Genomic DNA, 19,457 nt, shown 5'->3' on the forward strand with positions numbered 1-19,457 from the left:
TGGGACAGACAAGCACAGCTTTGAATAATCAGTCTTGTTAGAGGACAATTACTTTGAGTTTAACAAAGTAGGGAGCGACAGTTATTCTACACCAACCTTGTGAGATCTAGACATTATTTTTCATTATAAGTCTTTATTTACCATTTTTTTGCATGTGAGTTTTGGGTGCAGTGCATGAACAGGAATGCAGTTGTCATCCATTCTGCTTCCCCCTTTCTTTCTCTCACTGTGGCCCAGCTGTGCTCCCTGGCACTCACTCTCCCAACCAAACCGTCCCTCCCCCAGCCCCTGTTGTTTTATAATTAAATGGTGACATTACTTCATATCATGTGATTCGAAAAGAGGATTCATCGCACATTAGAGACACTAATCGCCACCTATAGTCTGCGGGCTGCCTCTGCTGAGAGTCTATCCCCCAGGACCCTGCTGAGCCAAGCGCTTTCTTTATGCCCCCTGAAAGGGCCGGGGATTGAGCCCAAACAAAAAAAAGCCCCACGAGGGTGAAAAATGTTTTGACACCCGCGCGCACTCTCGCAAGGCTGGGTCTGTGTGCGCAGCGCACGGCCGGGGGGGTTTTGAGCTTGCAGATCAATGGGGCAAGTTATTGGAGTCTGGCCAACTCTAACCGATGGAAAGGAGAGAAAGAAAAAAGCTGCCTCTTCAAAAAAAAAAAAAAAAGGAGGGTTTGTCATACCTGCATACAAATGCGCATAAAAAAAACGACATATTGTTTTTAAGTGAATGCATGTACAGCTGCAGCTTCGCATGCAGAGGCCCTTAGATTATGGTTTCTGGAAAAAAAAAACTGCCCTTGTTAAAAATGTTTTAATCTGATCGCAAGTCCAACATAACACACACACCCACTTCCTCGTAAAAATATACAGTACACACACACACACACGGATGGGGGTGAGGTCTGTATGCCGTGATACAGTGGTGGGGAGTCCAGGGGCAGTTTTACGTCAGTCTCACTCTGGAGGCAAACAGAATGGATGTTTTCCCAGATGCCCCTGACATCTGCACCTAAAGGTCACCCCCACCAGACATGGATGATGAGTATGTTATAATGGTGTAGGACAGTGATGTTAATGAAGTGTTTTTACACTGCTCCCCCTCCCCTCAATGCACTACACTGCCCCCAGTGGTGGGTATGTGACCCCCCCACCCCAATAACACAACACAAACCCTGGACATCCCACACACACTTGCCTTTTGCACAGTGGTGCCCCCTGTCATGACCACATCAAATTGCACAGTGAAATAGTGACAAGCCAGAGAATTAAAGGGAAGAATATAGTTAATGGTAAAAGCTCTTTGGTCCTAATAGGACCTTTAGTCACACACACACACACACACACACAGCAGAACTGTAACCTCAGTGCTCACACTAACATGTATTACATCAGTTGTATATCATGGCCTTACTCACCTCTCTCCCAATGATGAGCTGTCCCTGTTGACCTTTATTTGCATTGTGTTGATCATATAGCATTGTGGTGCCAGAGTGTATGCATTGCAGTATATTATCCTAAAATATCAAGAGCTCTTGAAAATCATCAAGGTGTTTCTATTTTCGGATTACAACTTAATATGTTCTACTATACGGTCCATTGACACCATTCCAACACATTTCACATGTTGTTGAGGACTTTGGATAGCATTCCATACTTCTCACTGTCCAGCTCTGGAAGGCACATCTCACTGCTTAGCAATACTGCAAACAGTAATGGGCTACGTATACAAAACATTGTAATGCTGACTTATTAAAAGTGTAAATTCCAAAATGTTACCATTCTAGTAGTAGTGTTTTTTTTCTGTGGGAAAAAGTTACCTCCATTCGAGACACACACACACACAGACAAAACATCCATGCATCTGTTAATAACCACAGAGGAAGCAGCCTGAAGTTCATGGCTATAAATATCTGGTCAAAGCGGATGACCGTATTTTATGTCAGTGGTCTCCACATAGACCCACATCATGGGTAAATCCAAAAGGTTTACAAACAATGTCAGATGACTCAGTGACTGATCAACCAGGCGCCCAAGGCGATGAAAAAAGTCTCTCATCATTGTTTACTGTAGCCAATCACTTACTTCGGACCACCTCTTGGTATGTGACATCATACCAAGCGACCTTGAGCCTCGAGTTGGTGACATGACACACCCAGCCCAACCTGCCTGCCTGTCAACAGTCAGATATCACTGCTTGTGCCGTGCCCGTCTGTCAAAGAGACGTAACCTCAACAGTAACCACGCCTTTAGCCATGGCAAAAACCAAACCCTGTCTCCCAAATTCCTTCTGAAGACCTGTGTGATCCTAACTCTGTAGGCTGAGGGTAGAGCAAGAGAGACCTTCTGGGAGGATATTAATAGCTGGATAGTTGCTTATCCGCTCAACATGGAAAGCTTGGCAGGCCTCCTCTATATATAGCAACTGTACAGTATGCATACAGGAGCCACGTAAGTACTGTAAACACACTCATACTAGTGCAAGAAATACCCGTGCTCCTACACACACACACACACGAAGACCTAGATCCTCCTCGCCAACTTTTGGTCTATCTGGTGGACATGTTTGCTTAAACACCACTAATATGGCATAACAGACTAAAGTCGAGCACATTTGACACTGATTTCATTTCACACACTCTGGCAGGCACAGTGAATATATGGATTTGAAATTTATTCTAAGAAAATAAAAATACAACATGAATTTAAATGAAAAGGTATGAAGTAACCGTTTTTCCTTCACATAAATAAAATTCCAACATTGAACAGAAACCGAAGAGATCAAACGTAGCTTGGATGCAAGTAAAAAGTTTAACACAAAGTATAACACGCTCACCAAACAGGATGTCTCGACACCCACATTTCAGCAAAAAATGTTTAAGATGTGAAGTCTTCAACGCATTTGTGGCCAAATGCTTTTGTTTATTTCAAACTTAATATCCACAAAAAAAAGGAAAGTCAAAATAAGTAAACTGAAATGGAAGAGGAACAGTGGCTTTAGAAACTCAAACAGCCCCACCGCCCCCACCAAAAACAAACACATCCTGCATCCTTTCCCTCTCCGAAATGAGCAGCAGAAAAACTGGGAAAGAGAGTGAGAAAGAGAAAGAAGAGTAAGAAAGATAGCAGGATAGAAAGAAAGAAAGAAAAAAGAGAAAGAGAGAGAGATAGACAGAATGAGACAGACAGAGAGAGAGAAGGCGGCTTAACAGGAGATAAAGGAGTGAAACCACACTGGACAACTCCTGGCCTGTATCAGGTCTTTAATGTTCGTACTGGAGGAGTGAGTAGGAGAGATAAAGGGCATATGTCCACACACACACACACACACACACACACACACTGGGGATCCCTCCACTTATGAACGGAAATACACATAGTAATCAAAGTTCAATCAATCGTAATAAATAAGTCACTTAAAAAAAGAAGAAAAAAAAATTGGGGTCAGAGTTAGAGCAGATTCAGGAAGCTTTTTTGAGGAGTGTCCGTGTTTTGTGTGTGTGTTTTTTTTTAATCCTTTTTTATTATTTAATTTTCATGGATTTTTCAGGAACAAACACTTTTTCCTCTTTCGCACCTCGGATCCCCTTCACACCCTAGCTTCACTACTGCGGGTATTTACAAGTCGGAGCTGCCCAATCTGGGCATAGTAAGTAATGCTACATCACATATACACACTCCTCCCCCCTGGGAAAATACAAAAAAACAAACAAACAAACAGACAAACAGACAAACAAAAACAAAACAAATAAAATAAAATCATGAAAAGCAGCAGTCTGGATTTTTGCTTTTCGTGTTCATATATATATGTATATATATATTTTTATGATGCACCCCACTCTCACACACCCACTACCGAGTCTGGTCCTTCTTGCCCATCTCAGGGTCGACCCGCTGGTCACAGGTCAGTCTTTAAACACACCACCTCATCACACACTTCCTCCTCCAATGTTCTAGGACCAGTTCTGATGCGTGTGGATGAGGGTGAGGGTGAGGGTGAGGTGGAGGGAAGGCTAAGGAAACAGCGTCCTGGACAGAGGGCTTGTGGGTATAATGCCAAGAGACACACGTGTGTGTGTGTGTGTGTGTGTGTGTGTGTGTGATGTAGTGACAAACACTCAGAAGGGGGCTGGAGGAACGATGCCAAGAAGCAGGGGACACGTTCTGAGGGTGGTTAATCCCTTGCGACCTCCATATCTTTCTGCTCCCCTTTGTCTTCATCGCCCCCCTCCTCCTCCTCCTCAGGGCGGTTCTCCTGGTAGATGTCCTTGACCAGGAGGACGCGGGTGAGCAAGCTCTCCAGCACGCGTCGGTCCAGAGGGGAGCTGCCGAACCACAGGGCGCCGCTGCTGTCGTCACCGCCTCCGCCCGACGCCTCGGGCTGCATGTAGAAGAGGTCCGCTCGCTGCCGCACAGACACAGGGCTGCCAGAGAAGATAGAGAACAAGCATTTTTTTTTTTTAAATGAGAGAGAATAAAAAAAGAGTGTACGTGTAATTGTGAAGGGGGGGGGGGGGTAGTGAGAAAGGAACAAACAGAAACAAAATATAAGAATACCAAAGGAAAGATGGAGCATCAGATATGAGGAGAGCACAGACAATGTGTTGAGAGAAGAATGAACAAGAAGGCAAAGCCAGATGAAATAACAATGATGACATGATGGTCCAGGCACATACAGTGCACTCAGAAGTCATTTTGCATGCATTGTGGGAGATGTAGTCTATCCAGCCACTGGGAGGAATAAAGGATGCTATCTGCAGTGCAGGAGCAGTCTGTTACTCACCACTTAGACAGGTACACTTCATAAAGGCGACACTCATGTTTCTTCACTGGACAGTGGCTGGAGCCTCCCGAGCCGTCGTCGGGCTCGTAGTCATTCTGTTGCCGTTTCCTCTTGTTTCCCGTTTGTACTGTCAATCAAAAGCAGCAAAACAAAACACAAGTATTACAATAAGTCATATTACAGCAAGCACGCCAAGATTTATCACATCACCTTTGACAAGCACGTAATGAAGCAGTTACAGCAATTGATGGCGCCTTTCAGTATGGATAAGGGTTAACAACTTCACAGGACTTAATGAAAGGAACATTTCTGTGCCTGAAGTTATAAGAAATGATCAAAGCTGTTTGTATCTAACTATCCAACTCTAAGGCCTGATTTTCAGCATGTGTGCTGCCTGGAATTCGCAATCAGCAACCATGCAGTGTATTACATATTATTACACGGCTCTTCAGAGTGCTGCAGAAAGTTCCATTCACATGAATGGGCCTTCCCAACATTCGGGCCTATGTTAAATCTATATAAATCACCGGCAAAGTATATAATCACCGCTGTCAATGGCAACGGGTTGATTAACGTCCTTCATATCCCTCCGCAAGAATTCCGTTCGCTTATTGCAATGGAATTTCATTGAAAGGGAAAGTAAGCTAGTAAGACGTTGCCACGCAACACCTGAAACTGTCAAGTTCTATCTGTGTGGCGAACTATTTCTTTTGTCAGTGGAAGACACGAAACGGTAGCAAAATCATTTTTAAAGATTCATCGTGTTAGGTTTCTTTTCTCGTTTTGGCAAGTAGCCGTGTAATAAGCGGGATAATGTATTGTCCGCCGGTAATTATCAGAAAATAAGTCCCGACCTGAAGGGACTTATTTTCTTATAATTACCGGCGGACAATACATTATCCCTTACTCAGAACACACTTAACTGTCCACTCACTTATCCTCAGATAACCTGAATAACAAGCTGGTGTCAGATTCACATTTAAATGAGCCGAGTGCTCTGTTTTGGGGGCGTACCCTGGTGCTCGTCCTGTGATATGGAGGGGACGCGTATGCGGACCGAGACCTCGTGCGTGAGCGGGTCGGTGCGGCTGGGCCCGTACACGTTGGCGAAGGAGAGCCGCAGGTGCTGCTCCACGGTCCGCAGGCCGAAGTATTTGGTGTTCAGGTAGACTAGCGAGCGCAGCAGCGCCTCCGGGCTTTGCTCGCCCAGCTGACCGCTGTCCCACAGGCAACGCTCTTGCACGCGTCCCCACATAGAACCTACACACACACACACACACACAAACAAACAAACAAAACATAACATGTTTACCATTACATGGACATCCATATCAGAACAGAGTTGCAACAGTCTCATCTGATCTGCCCTAGAGGATGAGAGGTCTAGCAGTTCAAGTTCCACGTTCAGAAGTACCCTTCTAACCATTACCATGTCCTCATATCAAGTTAGTCAACACCATATTTCAGGATGTGAACAGCAATTGTTATAATCATAGGACATTCCTGCTCATGAACACAGCACAAAAGGCTGACTATGACTAGACATGACGACGATGTAGCACGGCCTTGCCAGGATATATAGAGAAAATCATGCTGCTTTGCCTCATAGAGTACGCCATTATGCTCTGCCAACCTTCAACAGCCTTTTGTGTAGGACTAGAAAAGATGTGAAAATGATGGAAGAGGGTGAGAGTGAGGTGAGTGTGCGCCGATGTGTGTGGTGCTGGACTCACCGTCAGGCAACACGCTGGGCTGCCAGTCTTTGAGGATCTTGTTCAGCTCCTCTCCAAACTGCCTGTAACAGGGATCACTGAAGAGGTCATCCGTCCTCCCTTTGTCCTGCAAATGCTACACACAGACAGACAGACAGAGACAGACAGACAGACAGACAGACAGACAGACAGACAGACACACACACACAGTCAGATGCTACCAGCAGCAGGTAATTAATGCTGCGGAACATTGAGCTTTCATTACTAACCATTATCAAAGGTTGTCATGATATTCATTATTCATGAGGAGTTGAGGACAGGACATCCCTGCATTATTCCATTCTAGCTAGATCATCTGCCCTGCTCTTCACATATACTTGTAGCCACTTGGTGCAGAGCATATTGAGACATGCCCTTTATGACATCACTGAGCAGAGGGTGGGTTAAGGTCAGGTGGACCAAAGTGACGCAAACAGTGTCCTCATATTTCATATACAGGTCAACACCTTGGTTCAGGATGTGAACAGCAATAGAGCTACAATCACTGGACACCTGGGAGGGGGATAACAGACCACAATGAATTCTGGGAATGTTGTGCGGGCCTCGCTCAGAGTTGCTCGGAAGTTCACCACCCCACTGCCTTGACGCCCTCTCACCCTCTAGGGAAGTTTCTGAGAAGGGGACAGGTCGGAGTGAGGGCTATGCACACACACATTACACAGGGCTATGCACACACACATTACACAGGGCTGGTCCCATGTAACAGCCAGCGGAGCCATTTCAGAGAGGCGATAATGAAACGGAGAAGGTTTTCACAGCGAGCCAACAAAAGCAGTCGCTGCTTCGATATCCTATGGCATGTAGATTGAAACCTGGTCTCTCACATAACAGCATGCAGTTCCTCAGTAGACCTCTTTACCTTCCATAGCAACAGTGGTCGTGGGACTACAACCACAACAAACTAATGTACTGACTTAGCTACAGTTGTATACCATGATATTATAATTACGTTTTTTGATACGGCCCTGTTCTCAGGGTCATGGCTACTGACCTTGTGATTTCCAAAAAAACAAGCTACTCCAGGTTCCTACAACTTACATGGAACCCCAAACTATGACAAATCAATCTAAGTGGTGGGTAGGAATGTGCTAAAGTTACAGAAGCCTATTGTACCTTCTCAAGGAGTAAAGAACATCAGGTCTCATGTGACATGCCATGTGACATCACACAGAATGTTTTGAAAGCACATTTCCAACAAATATCTGACTGAAAATACATACAGACATCAGCGAATAAAGGTATTATATTTGTTATATGGCTCTACAGTTCAGAACGCTGCTGAAAGTTTCATTACCATGAACAGACCTTCTCATTGTCCGTATGTCTGATAATTCTGTATGATGACCGCTGCAAAAAATGAATGCCCGCTACAATGGGCAACAGGATTTGTGCTTCTGATTCAAGTCTTTCATATCATTCCGCAGTAGTCCATTCACTTGTATAGCAAGTAGTACTTTGCTATGCAACATCTGAAACATTAAAACTCAAACTATTTGTTTCTTGGTGGAGGCCACAAAACGGTAACAGCATTTTGCAAGTAACCGTATAATAAGTTGTATGATAATATGTTGTCCACCTGGCATCATCGGAAATTAAGTCCCTTCTGGACAAAGCTAAACTTGTTTGCCCCGTCAGACTTATTTTTCGAAAAATGCCTGGTGGTTAATAACTTGGATCCATTTACGTACAGCAACCACACACACCTCCACACACCAGTCTCCTGGTCTCACACACACACACGTTCCATCCCACGGTGGCGTCTCACCTTCTGGATGCTGAGACAGAGGTAGAGGATGCTGTCGGGGGCGTAGCGTTCTCCTTTGGGCCGCCGCACCTCTCGTACGAAGCGGGACAGCGCCTGGCTCAAACGGGGCGCTTTCAGGGACAGCAGGTTACTCTTCACACGCACACCTGAGGCAACAGGGACAACACCAAATCACTATGACCATAATAACATCCTCGTTTTCATTCCCCAAATTATCCTATACGACTACACCATTGAAATATCCTCTACATTTTACTATCACATGCCTATGCTATACAACTGCTCTATTACGAACATCATCTACCTCTGAGATAAAAAAAAAAACTAAATGACAGAAAAAGCCATGGGGAATGAGAAGATACCTACCCGGCCAAGTCCTCTTGATCTTTCCTAACCTCAAAGTGGTCATCAATACTGCTTATAACCTAGCCTACGATTTCATGAACTTCCCTTTTTAGCTATCGATAAGCTTGTGTCAAGTCAAGTCAATTTTATTTTTATAGCGCATTTAACATGCACAGATGTGTGTGTGTGAATTAATTCCCCGGAGTGTACAGGATGGGTTACGGTCAGGTAGACCAGAGTGAAGTAAGCAGTGTCCTCATATTTCATATAGAGTCAACATCTGGGTTCAGAATGTGAACAGCAATAGAGATATAATCATTAGACACCTGGGAGGAGGGTAACAAACCCAATGAACTTTGGGGAATGCTGTGCGAGCCTTGCTTATTGTTGCTTGCAAGTTCACTAAGCAAGTTAACCAAGTCGATCATACACTTCAACAAACAATCGGAACATAATCATCACATTGATCACATTTCCTGGTTGCTCAGACAACCATTCATAACTTCTACATTACTAACTTTCCAAGCCTTCTAGAGGGGCGTTCAATGTTTCACACCTCCTCACTCTCTGACGGTCTCTAAAAACCTCCCATTCCTTTCCCTGTCCTGCCCCCTGTGGTGGGGACTTCACAGGACTCACCTTGTTTGGGTCCTTCCTGCGCAGGGGCGTCTGTTTCCTGTTGGGAAGCGGTGGCGGCCCACCTCCTCCAGGCGTTGAGCCCATAGTGGGGTCTGAGGGGGATGGCCCCCTCCTCTGACCCGGCCTCGAGATCGGCCTCCGCACACGGGGACGCAGGCGCAGGGGAGCCCTCCTCCACCGCCTGCCGCTTCGATCCCTAGACAGACAGACAGACAGACAGACAGACAGACAGACAGACAGACAGACAGACACAGACAATCAAATAGACATATAAATCAAACAGATAGACAAACCAAATCTGCTTTATTAGGAGGTCTTTGAAAGGAAGCTTTATTTTGCTGAGAGTATACCCAGCTAGATTCAGAACTGGGCACAAATACAGAAGTTTTATTATAGTTCTGCTGGAGCACAGGGTATTTAAGGGCAGACGCACGCACTGGCTGCAGAAATGTCCTCATTTCATAACTCACTCATCACAATCATCAGGATGTGAACAGCAGTAGAGTTGATTATAATCATAGGACAGGTGTGCGTGCGTGTGCGTGCGTGTGTGTGCGTGTGTGTGTGTGTGTGTGTGTGTGTGTGTGTCTGTGCACACTCACATGGCTGTGCGCGTGTGTGTGTTCACAATCTAAAAGCGTGCGCTTGTGTGTGTGTGTGTGTGTGTGTGTGTGTGTGTCTGTCTGTGCACACTCACATGGCTGTGCGCGTGTGTGTGTTCACAATCTAAAAGCGTGTGCTTGCGTGTGTGCGTGCGGTCAGTACCTTCCGCCTGGCCCTGGGTCGAGATATCTCTTCCTTCTCCTCAGCTAGCACAGGGGGCAGTGTGAAGCCCATCTCTTCCTTCTCCTCAGCTAGCACAGGGGGCAGTGTGAAGCCCATCTCTGCATCCAACCCCTCTGCTACAGGCACAGGTTCCGAGGCTGTATGGAGAAGAGATGCACACACACACTCATTTTGATGGTTATGAACACACACACACACACACACACATTTAGATAACACACACACACACACACACACACATTCAGATCACACACACACACGCACGCACGCACGCACGCACGCACACCAGGTGTCCACTGTCCGGTAATAAGCTTTCTCTTTCTATGATCTGCAGGCTTAGGGCCTCCTCGAAGGACATTGCTGGTCCGCAGATAATTTGTGGCCCAATTGAATGCAACTGCGGAACTCTATGAACTCATGGAACCGTGGACCGAAAGAAAACATTTTCCAGACTAGGAAATATTTCTTAATTTATGGTTATCAAATAAAGAGGCAAAGCATTAGGGGGTAGTGGTGTGAGCGCTCATTCAATGTGTGTGCGCACATCTGCGCAAGTTAAACTGCTGAACCTCTGGAGATAACGTGGGTAGAAGCAACAAAACAACGGTATTTAAAACAATGGACGAAGCGGATTCTTGCTGTCCATGAAAACAGCATAGACACTGGCTAGTCTAATCCAAAAAATGGAAATAACGGATCTTTAAATTGACACTAGTTAAGTAAGTAAGTAAGTAGGTAAGTGTATATATACACTCTTTTGATCCCGTGAGGGAAATTTGGTCTCTGCATTTATCCCAATCCGTGAATTAGTGAAACACACTCAGCACACAGTGAACACACAGTGAGGTGAAGCACTCACTAATCCCGACGTAGTGAGCTGCCTGCTACAACAGTGGCGCTCGGGGAGCAGTGAGGGTACTTCCTACTGGTCGGGGTTCGAACCGGCAACCCTCCGGTAACAAGTCCGAAGTGCTAACCAGTAGGCCACGGCTGTTGGAGTTAAGCATGTTTAGTAGGCTAAATAACATGTTGCATTCTATATGGCGTGATTATGTCATTCTTTAAGCTACATAGCCTGCCTCCAGTTTTCCTCAACTTGACTAATTAAGAAGCGATAATAGGATATTTGACCAGCATGTCATCAAAATGTCCGGAAAATGAAACCTCTGCCGGTCACTTTTCCCCCCCGTTTCAAGCGGAAACGCTGACACACACACACACTCATTTTGATGGTTATTAACACACATTTAGATCATGCACAGACACACAGTAATTTCGCCATCTCCAACAGTCTCCTGCATGGAAGAGGAGAACCAAACTGCTATTCATCTCAGTTTGTCTCTCTCTCTGGTTCCCATGTGTGTATGTGTGTGTGTGTGTGTGTGTGTGCGTGCGTGTTCAGCTCAGTGTGAATGGTTATGCGCACACACACACACACACACACACACACACACACACACACACACACACACACACACACACACACACACACACACACACACACACACACACACACACACACACACACACACACACACACACACACACACACACACACACACACGAGTAGCAATGGCATGGAGAAATGTGAGAAATTCTGTATCATTTCTTTGCATTCATCCCATATGGGCTTTGCATACAGCACATACACAGTACATACATGGCACACACTGCCCCCTGCTCCCAACTGAGAGCAGGACATGGGGAGACGCCGACACACGGATGGACCAAGAGCCCAAATAGGCCTGCAAAGCCAGCGGTATCCCAATGAAAACCCCCTGCAGTGTTACAGACTGACCACTGTCCAGAACCCCAGAGGGTCAATGCTGCTCTTCTCAGCACATACCGTTGCATAATGTCGGGGAGCTCGCCAATGGCCCAACCTTTCGTTTGCTTCCACTGCGGAGCCCACCCCCCCCCTTCTCTCTCCCTCTCTCTTACTCATCAATCCAAATCCTTTTGTGTATAAATATCCAATCTCCAAATCCCCTCTGACGGTCAGTGTCACGTCCACAGATGACTGTGGGCCTGAAAATAGCCATCCGCGGAATTTCAATAGAAAAATGACTGTACCCTCTTCCAGGAGACCAGAGACCCTCCCCTCCACACAACCACCACAACGGCTGCCTTTATGCAACACCTCTCCGCCAAGTGGTGAAAGCGTTGCCGCGGCAACCGGAGAGAGTAACCGATGGCTCCATGGCAACAAAGCAAGGCTTTGATGATATAGTGATTACAGTCAGTGTGTGCTATATAATGGGCGTGGTCTTGACCCTATTATGACCAAAGTTAACTTTGTAACGAGAGAACATAAATGCGTATGTAGTCTACCTAATGGGAAGTCGTTTTCCAGATCCAGGTCAGGCTCGTACTTGTCCCCCTCTTCGTCATCCTTCTCCTCCTCTTCCTCCTCTGAGCTGCTGCTGCTGCTGCTGCTGCTGCCATCGCTGCTGCTCTCGCTCTTCACCTGCTGTCCAGCTCCCAACACCTCCTCACTCTTCACCTGCTGTCCAGCTCCCAACACCTCCTCACTCTTCACCTGCTGTCCAGCTCCCAACACCTCCTCACTCTTCACCACTGACACACACACACACACACACACACACTCCTTTAAACATGTCTGCTCACAAGGAGTAAGTGAGCTCCTGTTACACCACAGAGCTACATAGAGAAGCATGATTAAGAGCTGCATCCAGAATAAAAGAACCTCACATATTTAATTCATATTAATATTTACTTGTAAGATTACCTTTAAATTAAAAATAAATAAATAAATCTTAGGATCGTCTACAGCAAAAAATTTAAATATTTTCTCTCTCAGGTCCTCCACCTGCTCACCTATGAGGTCGGGCTTGGTGTCCTCCATGGCCAGCAGGTCTGGGGGCAGCTTGGCCCTGAGCTCGTTGATGGCCTCCAGTATCTGATCCACATTCTGCAGCGTGGTGGGCAGGACTAACGGCACAGGCACCTTAGGGGAGACAACACAGTCAGTATGTGAGGAAGGAAGGAGGTGAGGAAGGGAGGAAGGAAGGAATAGTGTAAAATGAAGACAGACATATGTGGTAGGTGGGGAACAGAGGCAAGAAATGACAAGTTGACAAGTAGATCATGTGAATTCCACTGAAAACAAAAATCAACATGCATGCAACATGCAAATTTCTCTGCGTCCATTTACAGTAAAAGCATAAAAGATATGGAAAGGTTGGGTTACAATACAAGTGAGCAAAAATAGACAATTTCCTAAACTCCCTTTGGGGCGAATATAGTATCAATTTATCAGATAAAAAATGAAAACTATAGACCGTTTCAAGAGAGTTCCATTATCAGCATCATAGTTGGCCCCACAAGGCTTCCGTTTTTAACATTCCATATGTTATCTTAATGCAGAGAAAGTAGATTGGGAGCAAAATAGAACGTTCAAGCATTGTTTTTGTTTTTATTGTTGAAAGTGAAGAATGCTATTAAAATTGTCTCCTTAATTCCAAATGGAGACACAGTTGACCGAGTAGATTCCAGTGTAGTTAAGAGCAGGTAAAACTTGAGGCTGGCTTGCGAAAGAATACTTCTTTATTCAGGATGTAACAACAGAGTTCTGGAAACCCTGTTGTACGCACAGCACAGCACAGTGTTGCAAGATGAAGCCAAGGTAAGAAACTGAAGCCAAGATCTGGGAAACTCCTGGATAATTATAATACCAGAATATACATTCACGTCTGGGGTCAAATTGGAGGGGGGGAAACAGGCAGTGATATAGTCTTATTCAATTAAGACGTCTTGTGGGGGAACAATTAGTTAGGTACACCATTTGCTATTGTAAGGTGACAACATTCTGTCTGCTTACAATAAACATCCTGTCCCCGCAGTTTCTGCAGTATTAAACAAAGAACCAAAAGAATGACATACAGAAAACCACTAAAATCTAACAAAAGGGTCTATAATGCCCGGAGAGACAGGAAGGTCGACAGAGGCGAGTTCTTACTGGGATGGGCACGGTGACGGGCACAGGGGTGGTCTGGGCGTAGAGGTTCATGGGCACAGGCACGTAGATGGGCACCGGGATAGGCACAGGGACGTACTCCTTTTTCACCAGCTGATCCGTGCCGGCCTCATCTGAACACACAAACAAACACTGTTTATGTGCTTAGAAGATATAAAAGTGTACACTCGGGAAAGCCAGAAGGCCGTTTCTTTCCTCTACACCCCAAAGTTGAAAAACTCAAGGTAAGCAGGATGGCACCACTGTGTCAAATGTGCTTTTGAGAGCAAACATAAAGCACAACAGAGCTAAACAACCAGCTTGATCTACTTGCTCATGTTATAAGCGGCTTTTTGGATGTTATGGACAATTGACCGATCCCAAGCCCCGCCCCCTTTTACTATGTCACAATGAGGACTTCGGAGGACCTCGGGCAACCTCGGTCAATAGCCTACAATACGCCGGTTATGCGAATGCTATAATGCTTCTTTTGCGAGTAGCCTAAGTAACTAAATAACTAAAGAGCTCAAAAAGGTTCAAATATATGCCTGGGATACTTGTAGAAGTGACATCCGATATCCTGACCGTGTGAAACGCTAACAGACATAGGCCTAACTCTGCATAACTTTGGATAGGCTGCTACTTTTCAGTAAAGAAATCTGAGTGTGTACGAAAATGTTCCCTTTATGTGTGTTCATAACTACACACAAAAACAAAACTAAACCTGGTTTCCACTGTTGAAACGACAGCATAAGCCTACGCAAAAAATTATACCTTGCAGGAACTGAACTCGCACACTCATACGATTGGAAGACGCGCAAATAGGCTACACCTTCAATTACGTATCGCCTTACACACAACAAGAATACTTTCAGCTTTTAGGCACAGGCTACCTTGCCATGTTTAACTTGGGATAGAAGACTGTTCACAGAAATAAGCTAACGATCATTTTTTCAACAAACGCAATAATAGCCTAACGCGATGCATCATTGATGGCTGAACGAGAGATAGCCAATGTCTTCTAAAGATCAAATCATGTGCCGATTCAAAACTATGCCTTGCTGTATAGGCTATGCAGTCTCAAAATTGCTAATATTAGGCCTACTACATTGCCCACATTTAAATTAAGTATAGCATGCACTGGTGAAGTCTTGTGCAAGACAAATCATGTCTGCAAACTGCAGATATGTCGTGCGTTGTATGGGTTTAAACTCGGGTAGGTCTAGTGGTTTCTTTTCAATAGCCTACATTTGTATCATGTTTATTTGAACTCTTCCTTCTGAACGCCTTTCTGACCTCTGTTTTTTGAATATATCAATATTACTTGACGCCCAGAAATCCAGCATACACTGTTGCACTCGGCTAAATGGTGCTGCGTCCCCACGTTGAACACGCGTTCTCGCACACTTCCCTGCAACCTTGTCCGACTTAGCAACAGTAACTATGGGACTGACAATGGGAGGAGGGGCTTGGGATCGGTCAATTGACTGGAGTGTTACAATTCAGTTGTTGCTTTTCACTGACTGTGGTCAAAACACATGTATCTGTACAGAGGGTCAAATCAAAACCTACAAGCAATAACACAACCACACAACCACACACACACCTGTCTGCAGCTGCTTGCTCTGCATGTGCGGCTTGCAGTAGGTGGCCTTGGTCATAGTGAGGGGTTTGCACAACACCGCCTTGTTCTTCACGTCTTTCAGGATCCCTCCGCCCGCGTACGACACCGGGCCCTGGTTGAAGAGCTACGGGAACACAGAAAGCACATTTAATCCCATGACTTAACACGATGTCCAAGACCACCAACTGTAGCAGCAGAGAGGACATAATCTAAACTCTCTTCAAGAGGGCAAAAACGCAGAGGAGCTTTTTAGCTTTTTAACTTAAACCCTCTGAGTAACTTCCGCGGCTCGACAACTCGTCATGATTGAAGTGGGATAACACACAGGCTGTATCTTCAGACACACAAACACACACACTCACCGTCACCTTGGTTGCTTGCGTCTGCACACCGATTCCTGCCAGAAACAAGAGAGACCACGTGTCAGCACTGAGACCATGAGAGACCTTGAGCCAAACACAGGTACGTGTGTGTGTGTGTGTGCACCTATCTCAGACAGGTGTAAGGACAGGAGAGGGGAGTGGTCACCACAGGGGGGACGGTACCTAAGGTCGTGTTCTCTGGGCCCTTCTGGGTGGCCATGTTGGGCTCGTTCTGCTGGCAGTAGAAGCGCAGTAGACACTGCTGGTCACAGAAATGCTTCATTTCCGAGCGCCACTGCACAGACTCCGTCAGGTTGCCCTGCACCTTGCAGCAGTCGCAGCGCGCCGCCTGGTGGACAGAGAGAGCAAGTACAACGCTGCAGTCATGCTCCGTGCTTGGTTTCCATATAAATTGATAGAAATCTAATATAATCTCTATGAGGAGTGTTATTAGTTTCAAGCTTACACTTTCCAAATCTCGAATAGCCAAGCCATCTATGTACATAATGTTGACACAAGTTAATAAAAAGCATCAAATAACAAAAGCAATTTTCAAAACTATTCACATAGTGGTAAACATTTTATTATATATATAATTAAAATATCCCACATCAAACTTGCACATTTTATTATGGGGAGTGGTGGCTTCCCTATGGCAATACCCGATTTGATGTTCATTTCTGAAATACGATCTCAAGAGCCTCAAAGGTGATCTACAATCGTTACCTACTAAAAGTTCCGCCCCGTCACTTCCCCCTCTAATCCAAGCCTTGTGACCTCTGACCTTGTAGTACCAGTCGTGGAACTTCTTGGAGCAGGCTTCGCTGCAGAAATCCCTGGTGACGCTGTCAAACTGCTTGGTGATGCCCCTCTTGCACATCTGGTTGCAGTGGTTACAGGTGACGCACTTGAGGCCCAGACGCCGTGCAAAGCTCTGTTTGAACAGCAGCTTACAACCTGCAGTGGAGGGAAAGGAGAGGAGGGAGGGAGGAGGGGTCTGATTAGCAACAGGCTGCAAGGGAGGGCCCTAATCAATCATACACTTCCTGCGTAGGGTGGAAACCAGAGGGGAACTCAACAATCTGATATCACAATTCTAATAATGCATTCATGCTGCTGTAACAAAGCCCATCAGCGAGAATGTTCAGGATCAAGTGAGGGAACTGACCATGTTGACCTGCAGTGTGCGGGGGTTAAGATGAGAGAACTGAGAGGAAAAGGACTCCATCTAGAGGCAGCTAAAGGCCACATGGCATCTAACTGATGAGAGGTTATCAGGAGGCATTTTATTGGATACAAACGCTCAGACGGCTGTGTTGCTGATAACATAGGCACCTAGATTTTCAGAGAACTTCATTGTTTAATTCTACTGGCTTAGTTAACAAAATAGTGTCAGTTAAAACACGAATGTACTAAATATCTTTTTTGGCTTAGGTATTCTTCTCTTCTGAACATGTACACATGTAATATAAAAAGCCTGAACCAACAAAATACAAATAAATGATCAAGAATCCACAAGACTGATAAAACACAGGCACACACACACACACACACACACACACACACACACACACACACACCTTTAAGCATTGTAGACATTTGCCATTGAACAATTATATGAAGCCTAAATGCTTTATGCTCATAACAGTAACAAATGCTGCAGTGCTGTAGCCCTGTCTATGTCTACATGCTGCGGGGGAGACTGTGCAGTGTTCAGCAGCGGGAAGAGAAGAGAGGAGAAGAGGAGAAGAGAGAAGAGAGGAGAAGAGAAGAAAGGAGAAGAGAGGAGAAGAGAAGAAGAGAAGAGAGGAGAGGAGAAGAGAGGTCTCTGTTGGTTAGCTGCTGTTCCTGGCGCAGGACTCAACTAGGCCAGCATTGACAAGCTGGGAACTAATGGAGTCTGAAAGCCTAATATATAATGCACCTCAAACAGACACACACACACACACACACAGACAGACAGACAGACAGACAGACAGACAGACAGACAGACAGACAGACAGACAGACACTGTGATTTGTAGCTGTTCAGCGAGCTGTCTGAGAAAATTATACAATACTAACTTGAGCTGAGACAGCAAATAGAGTTAAATGACCCAATGAGTTTGTATGCGACATAAACTATGTGCTTGGTCACGTTCCTGCCATTTGATTGACAGCAAGCTAGAAACAACGAGAACTATGCAGTACACTCCACCTATTAACAGTAGGCCAACAGGTCAGGAAGGATGTGATGTTCATTTGATTTTGAAGTAAATAAAGGCAAACAAATAGTCAACTCATTCTCTGGCCAGATTGCCGTGGCTTAGTTATTAATGTTATGGAAGAAGATGGCAGAAGTGCAGCACTAAAGGCAGTGCTAGAGGAGAGGCTGGTACAGACCTTCGCCGCAGAAGGGCCGGCTGACCCCGGAGAATTTGGCCGTGTCGTGAAGTGTCTTCTCCTCGTGACAGAACTCACAAAAGGCCACGATGCAGTGCAGTTTCTTATAGTCCTCGCAGCACGTCTTACTGCAGAACTGGTATACTTTATTCTGTAGCGCACACACACACACACACACACACACACACACGCACAGACACAGGTCAGTGAGAACAGCTCATACACAGCGAAAGGATGAGACATCAGGCATAGCAGAGAACTAAAGCGCAACCCAAGAGCATCCACGTCACATCAGTCCTGGGAGAAGTAGGAAGTAATCTGAGGACTATATTAATGTCCAAGTCCCACATGTTGTAATGCACATTTGAACCACAAAGCTATCAGAAAGTCATCGCTGCCTATAGCACAATGTAGTCATCAGATACTGTGGTAAGGAGATATAATCCTGATAGTTAGCATTACGCCCGTGTATCTGCATATCCCACCAGCAGCAGAATGCAGCCTACATTCTAATTGACGGTGGGAAGTCTTTGCGGTGTGCGCAGTGAAACTTCTCTATGCCAGGGAAAGGCAACTCAACAGTTTATGTTTTCACAGAAATGGGTCATACATGTGATCACAGTGACCTTGACCCAAAATTTGGTCTTCCAAAATCTAATCAGTTCCTCTTAGGGTCCAAGTAAACATTTGTGCTAAATTTGAAGCATGTGCCTCAAGGCATTCTAGATATAGCGTTCGCAAGAATGGGACTTTCATGGTCACCGTGACCTTGAACTTTGACCACTGACCTCCAAAATCTAATCATTTAATCTTTGAGTCAAATTGAACATTCATACCAAATTTGAAGAACGTGCCTTGTGGTGTTCTTGAGATATCGCATTTACGAGATCGGGGCAGACAGACACACCATACTGTACGTACAGACAACTCGAAAACATAATGCCTCCAGCCACGGCTATTGCTAACACCGAGGCGTAACACAAGGCCAAGAAGCCCAGAAGCTAATAATGCTG

General features: G+C 45.4%; 1 protein-coding gene across 4 annotated transcripts in view; it reads right to left on the reverse strand.

Moving 5' to 3' along the window:
- Window positions 1–2,664: 2,664 nt before the first annotated feature.
- The window catches only part of zmym2 (zinc finger, MYM-type 2), a 33,383-nt gene continuing 16,590 nt past the window's right edge, over window positions 2,665–19,457 (reverse strand). For all 4 annotated transcript variants that reach the window (XM_076263248.1, XM_076263245.1, XM_076263247.1 and 1 more), the window contains exons 9-23: window positions 18,445–18,595; window positions 16,848–17,020; window positions 16,247–16,412; window positions 16,064–16,098; window positions 15,684–15,825; window positions 14,081–14,211; window positions 12,940–13,069; window positions 12,433–12,678; window positions 10,081–10,238; window positions 9,316–9,511; window positions 8,332–8,477; window positions 6,528–6,642; window positions 5,809–6,054; window positions 4,795–4,921; window positions 2,665–4,435 (exon numbers count right to left, since the gene is read on the reverse strand). In XM_076263248.1, coding sequence (XP_076119363.1) covers window positions 4,186–4,435; window positions 4,795–4,921; window positions 5,809–6,054; window positions 6,528–6,642; window positions 8,332–8,477; window positions 9,316–9,511; window positions 10,081–10,238; window positions 12,433–12,678; window positions 12,940–13,069; window positions 14,081–14,211; window positions 15,684–15,825; window positions 16,064–16,098; window positions 16,247–16,412; window positions 16,848–17,020; window positions 18,445–18,595 — 2,412 coding nt within the window. In that variant the 3' untranslated portion in view covers window positions 2,665–4,185. The remainder of the gene's footprint in view (window positions 4,436–4,794; window positions 4,922–5,808; window positions 6,055–6,527; window positions 6,643–8,331; window positions 8,478–9,315; window positions 9,512–10,080; window positions 10,239–12,432; window positions 12,679–12,939; window positions 13,070–14,080; window positions 14,212–15,683; window positions 15,826–16,063; window positions 16,099–16,246; window positions 16,413–16,847; window positions 17,021–18,444; window positions 18,596–19,457) is intronic.

This window comes from Alosa pseudoharengus, unplaced genomic scaffold (genome assembly GCF_046254945.1).
Source record: "Alosa pseudoharengus isolate Yale_2024_CS ecotype anadromous, Long Island Sound unplaced genomic scaffold, YU_APseudo_1.1 YU_APseudo_1.1_scf_3, whole genome shotgun sequence".
In the NCBI taxonomy this organism is placed as follows: Eukaryota; Metazoa; Chordata; class Actinopteri; order Clupeiformes; family Clupeidae; genus Alosa; species Alosa pseudoharengus.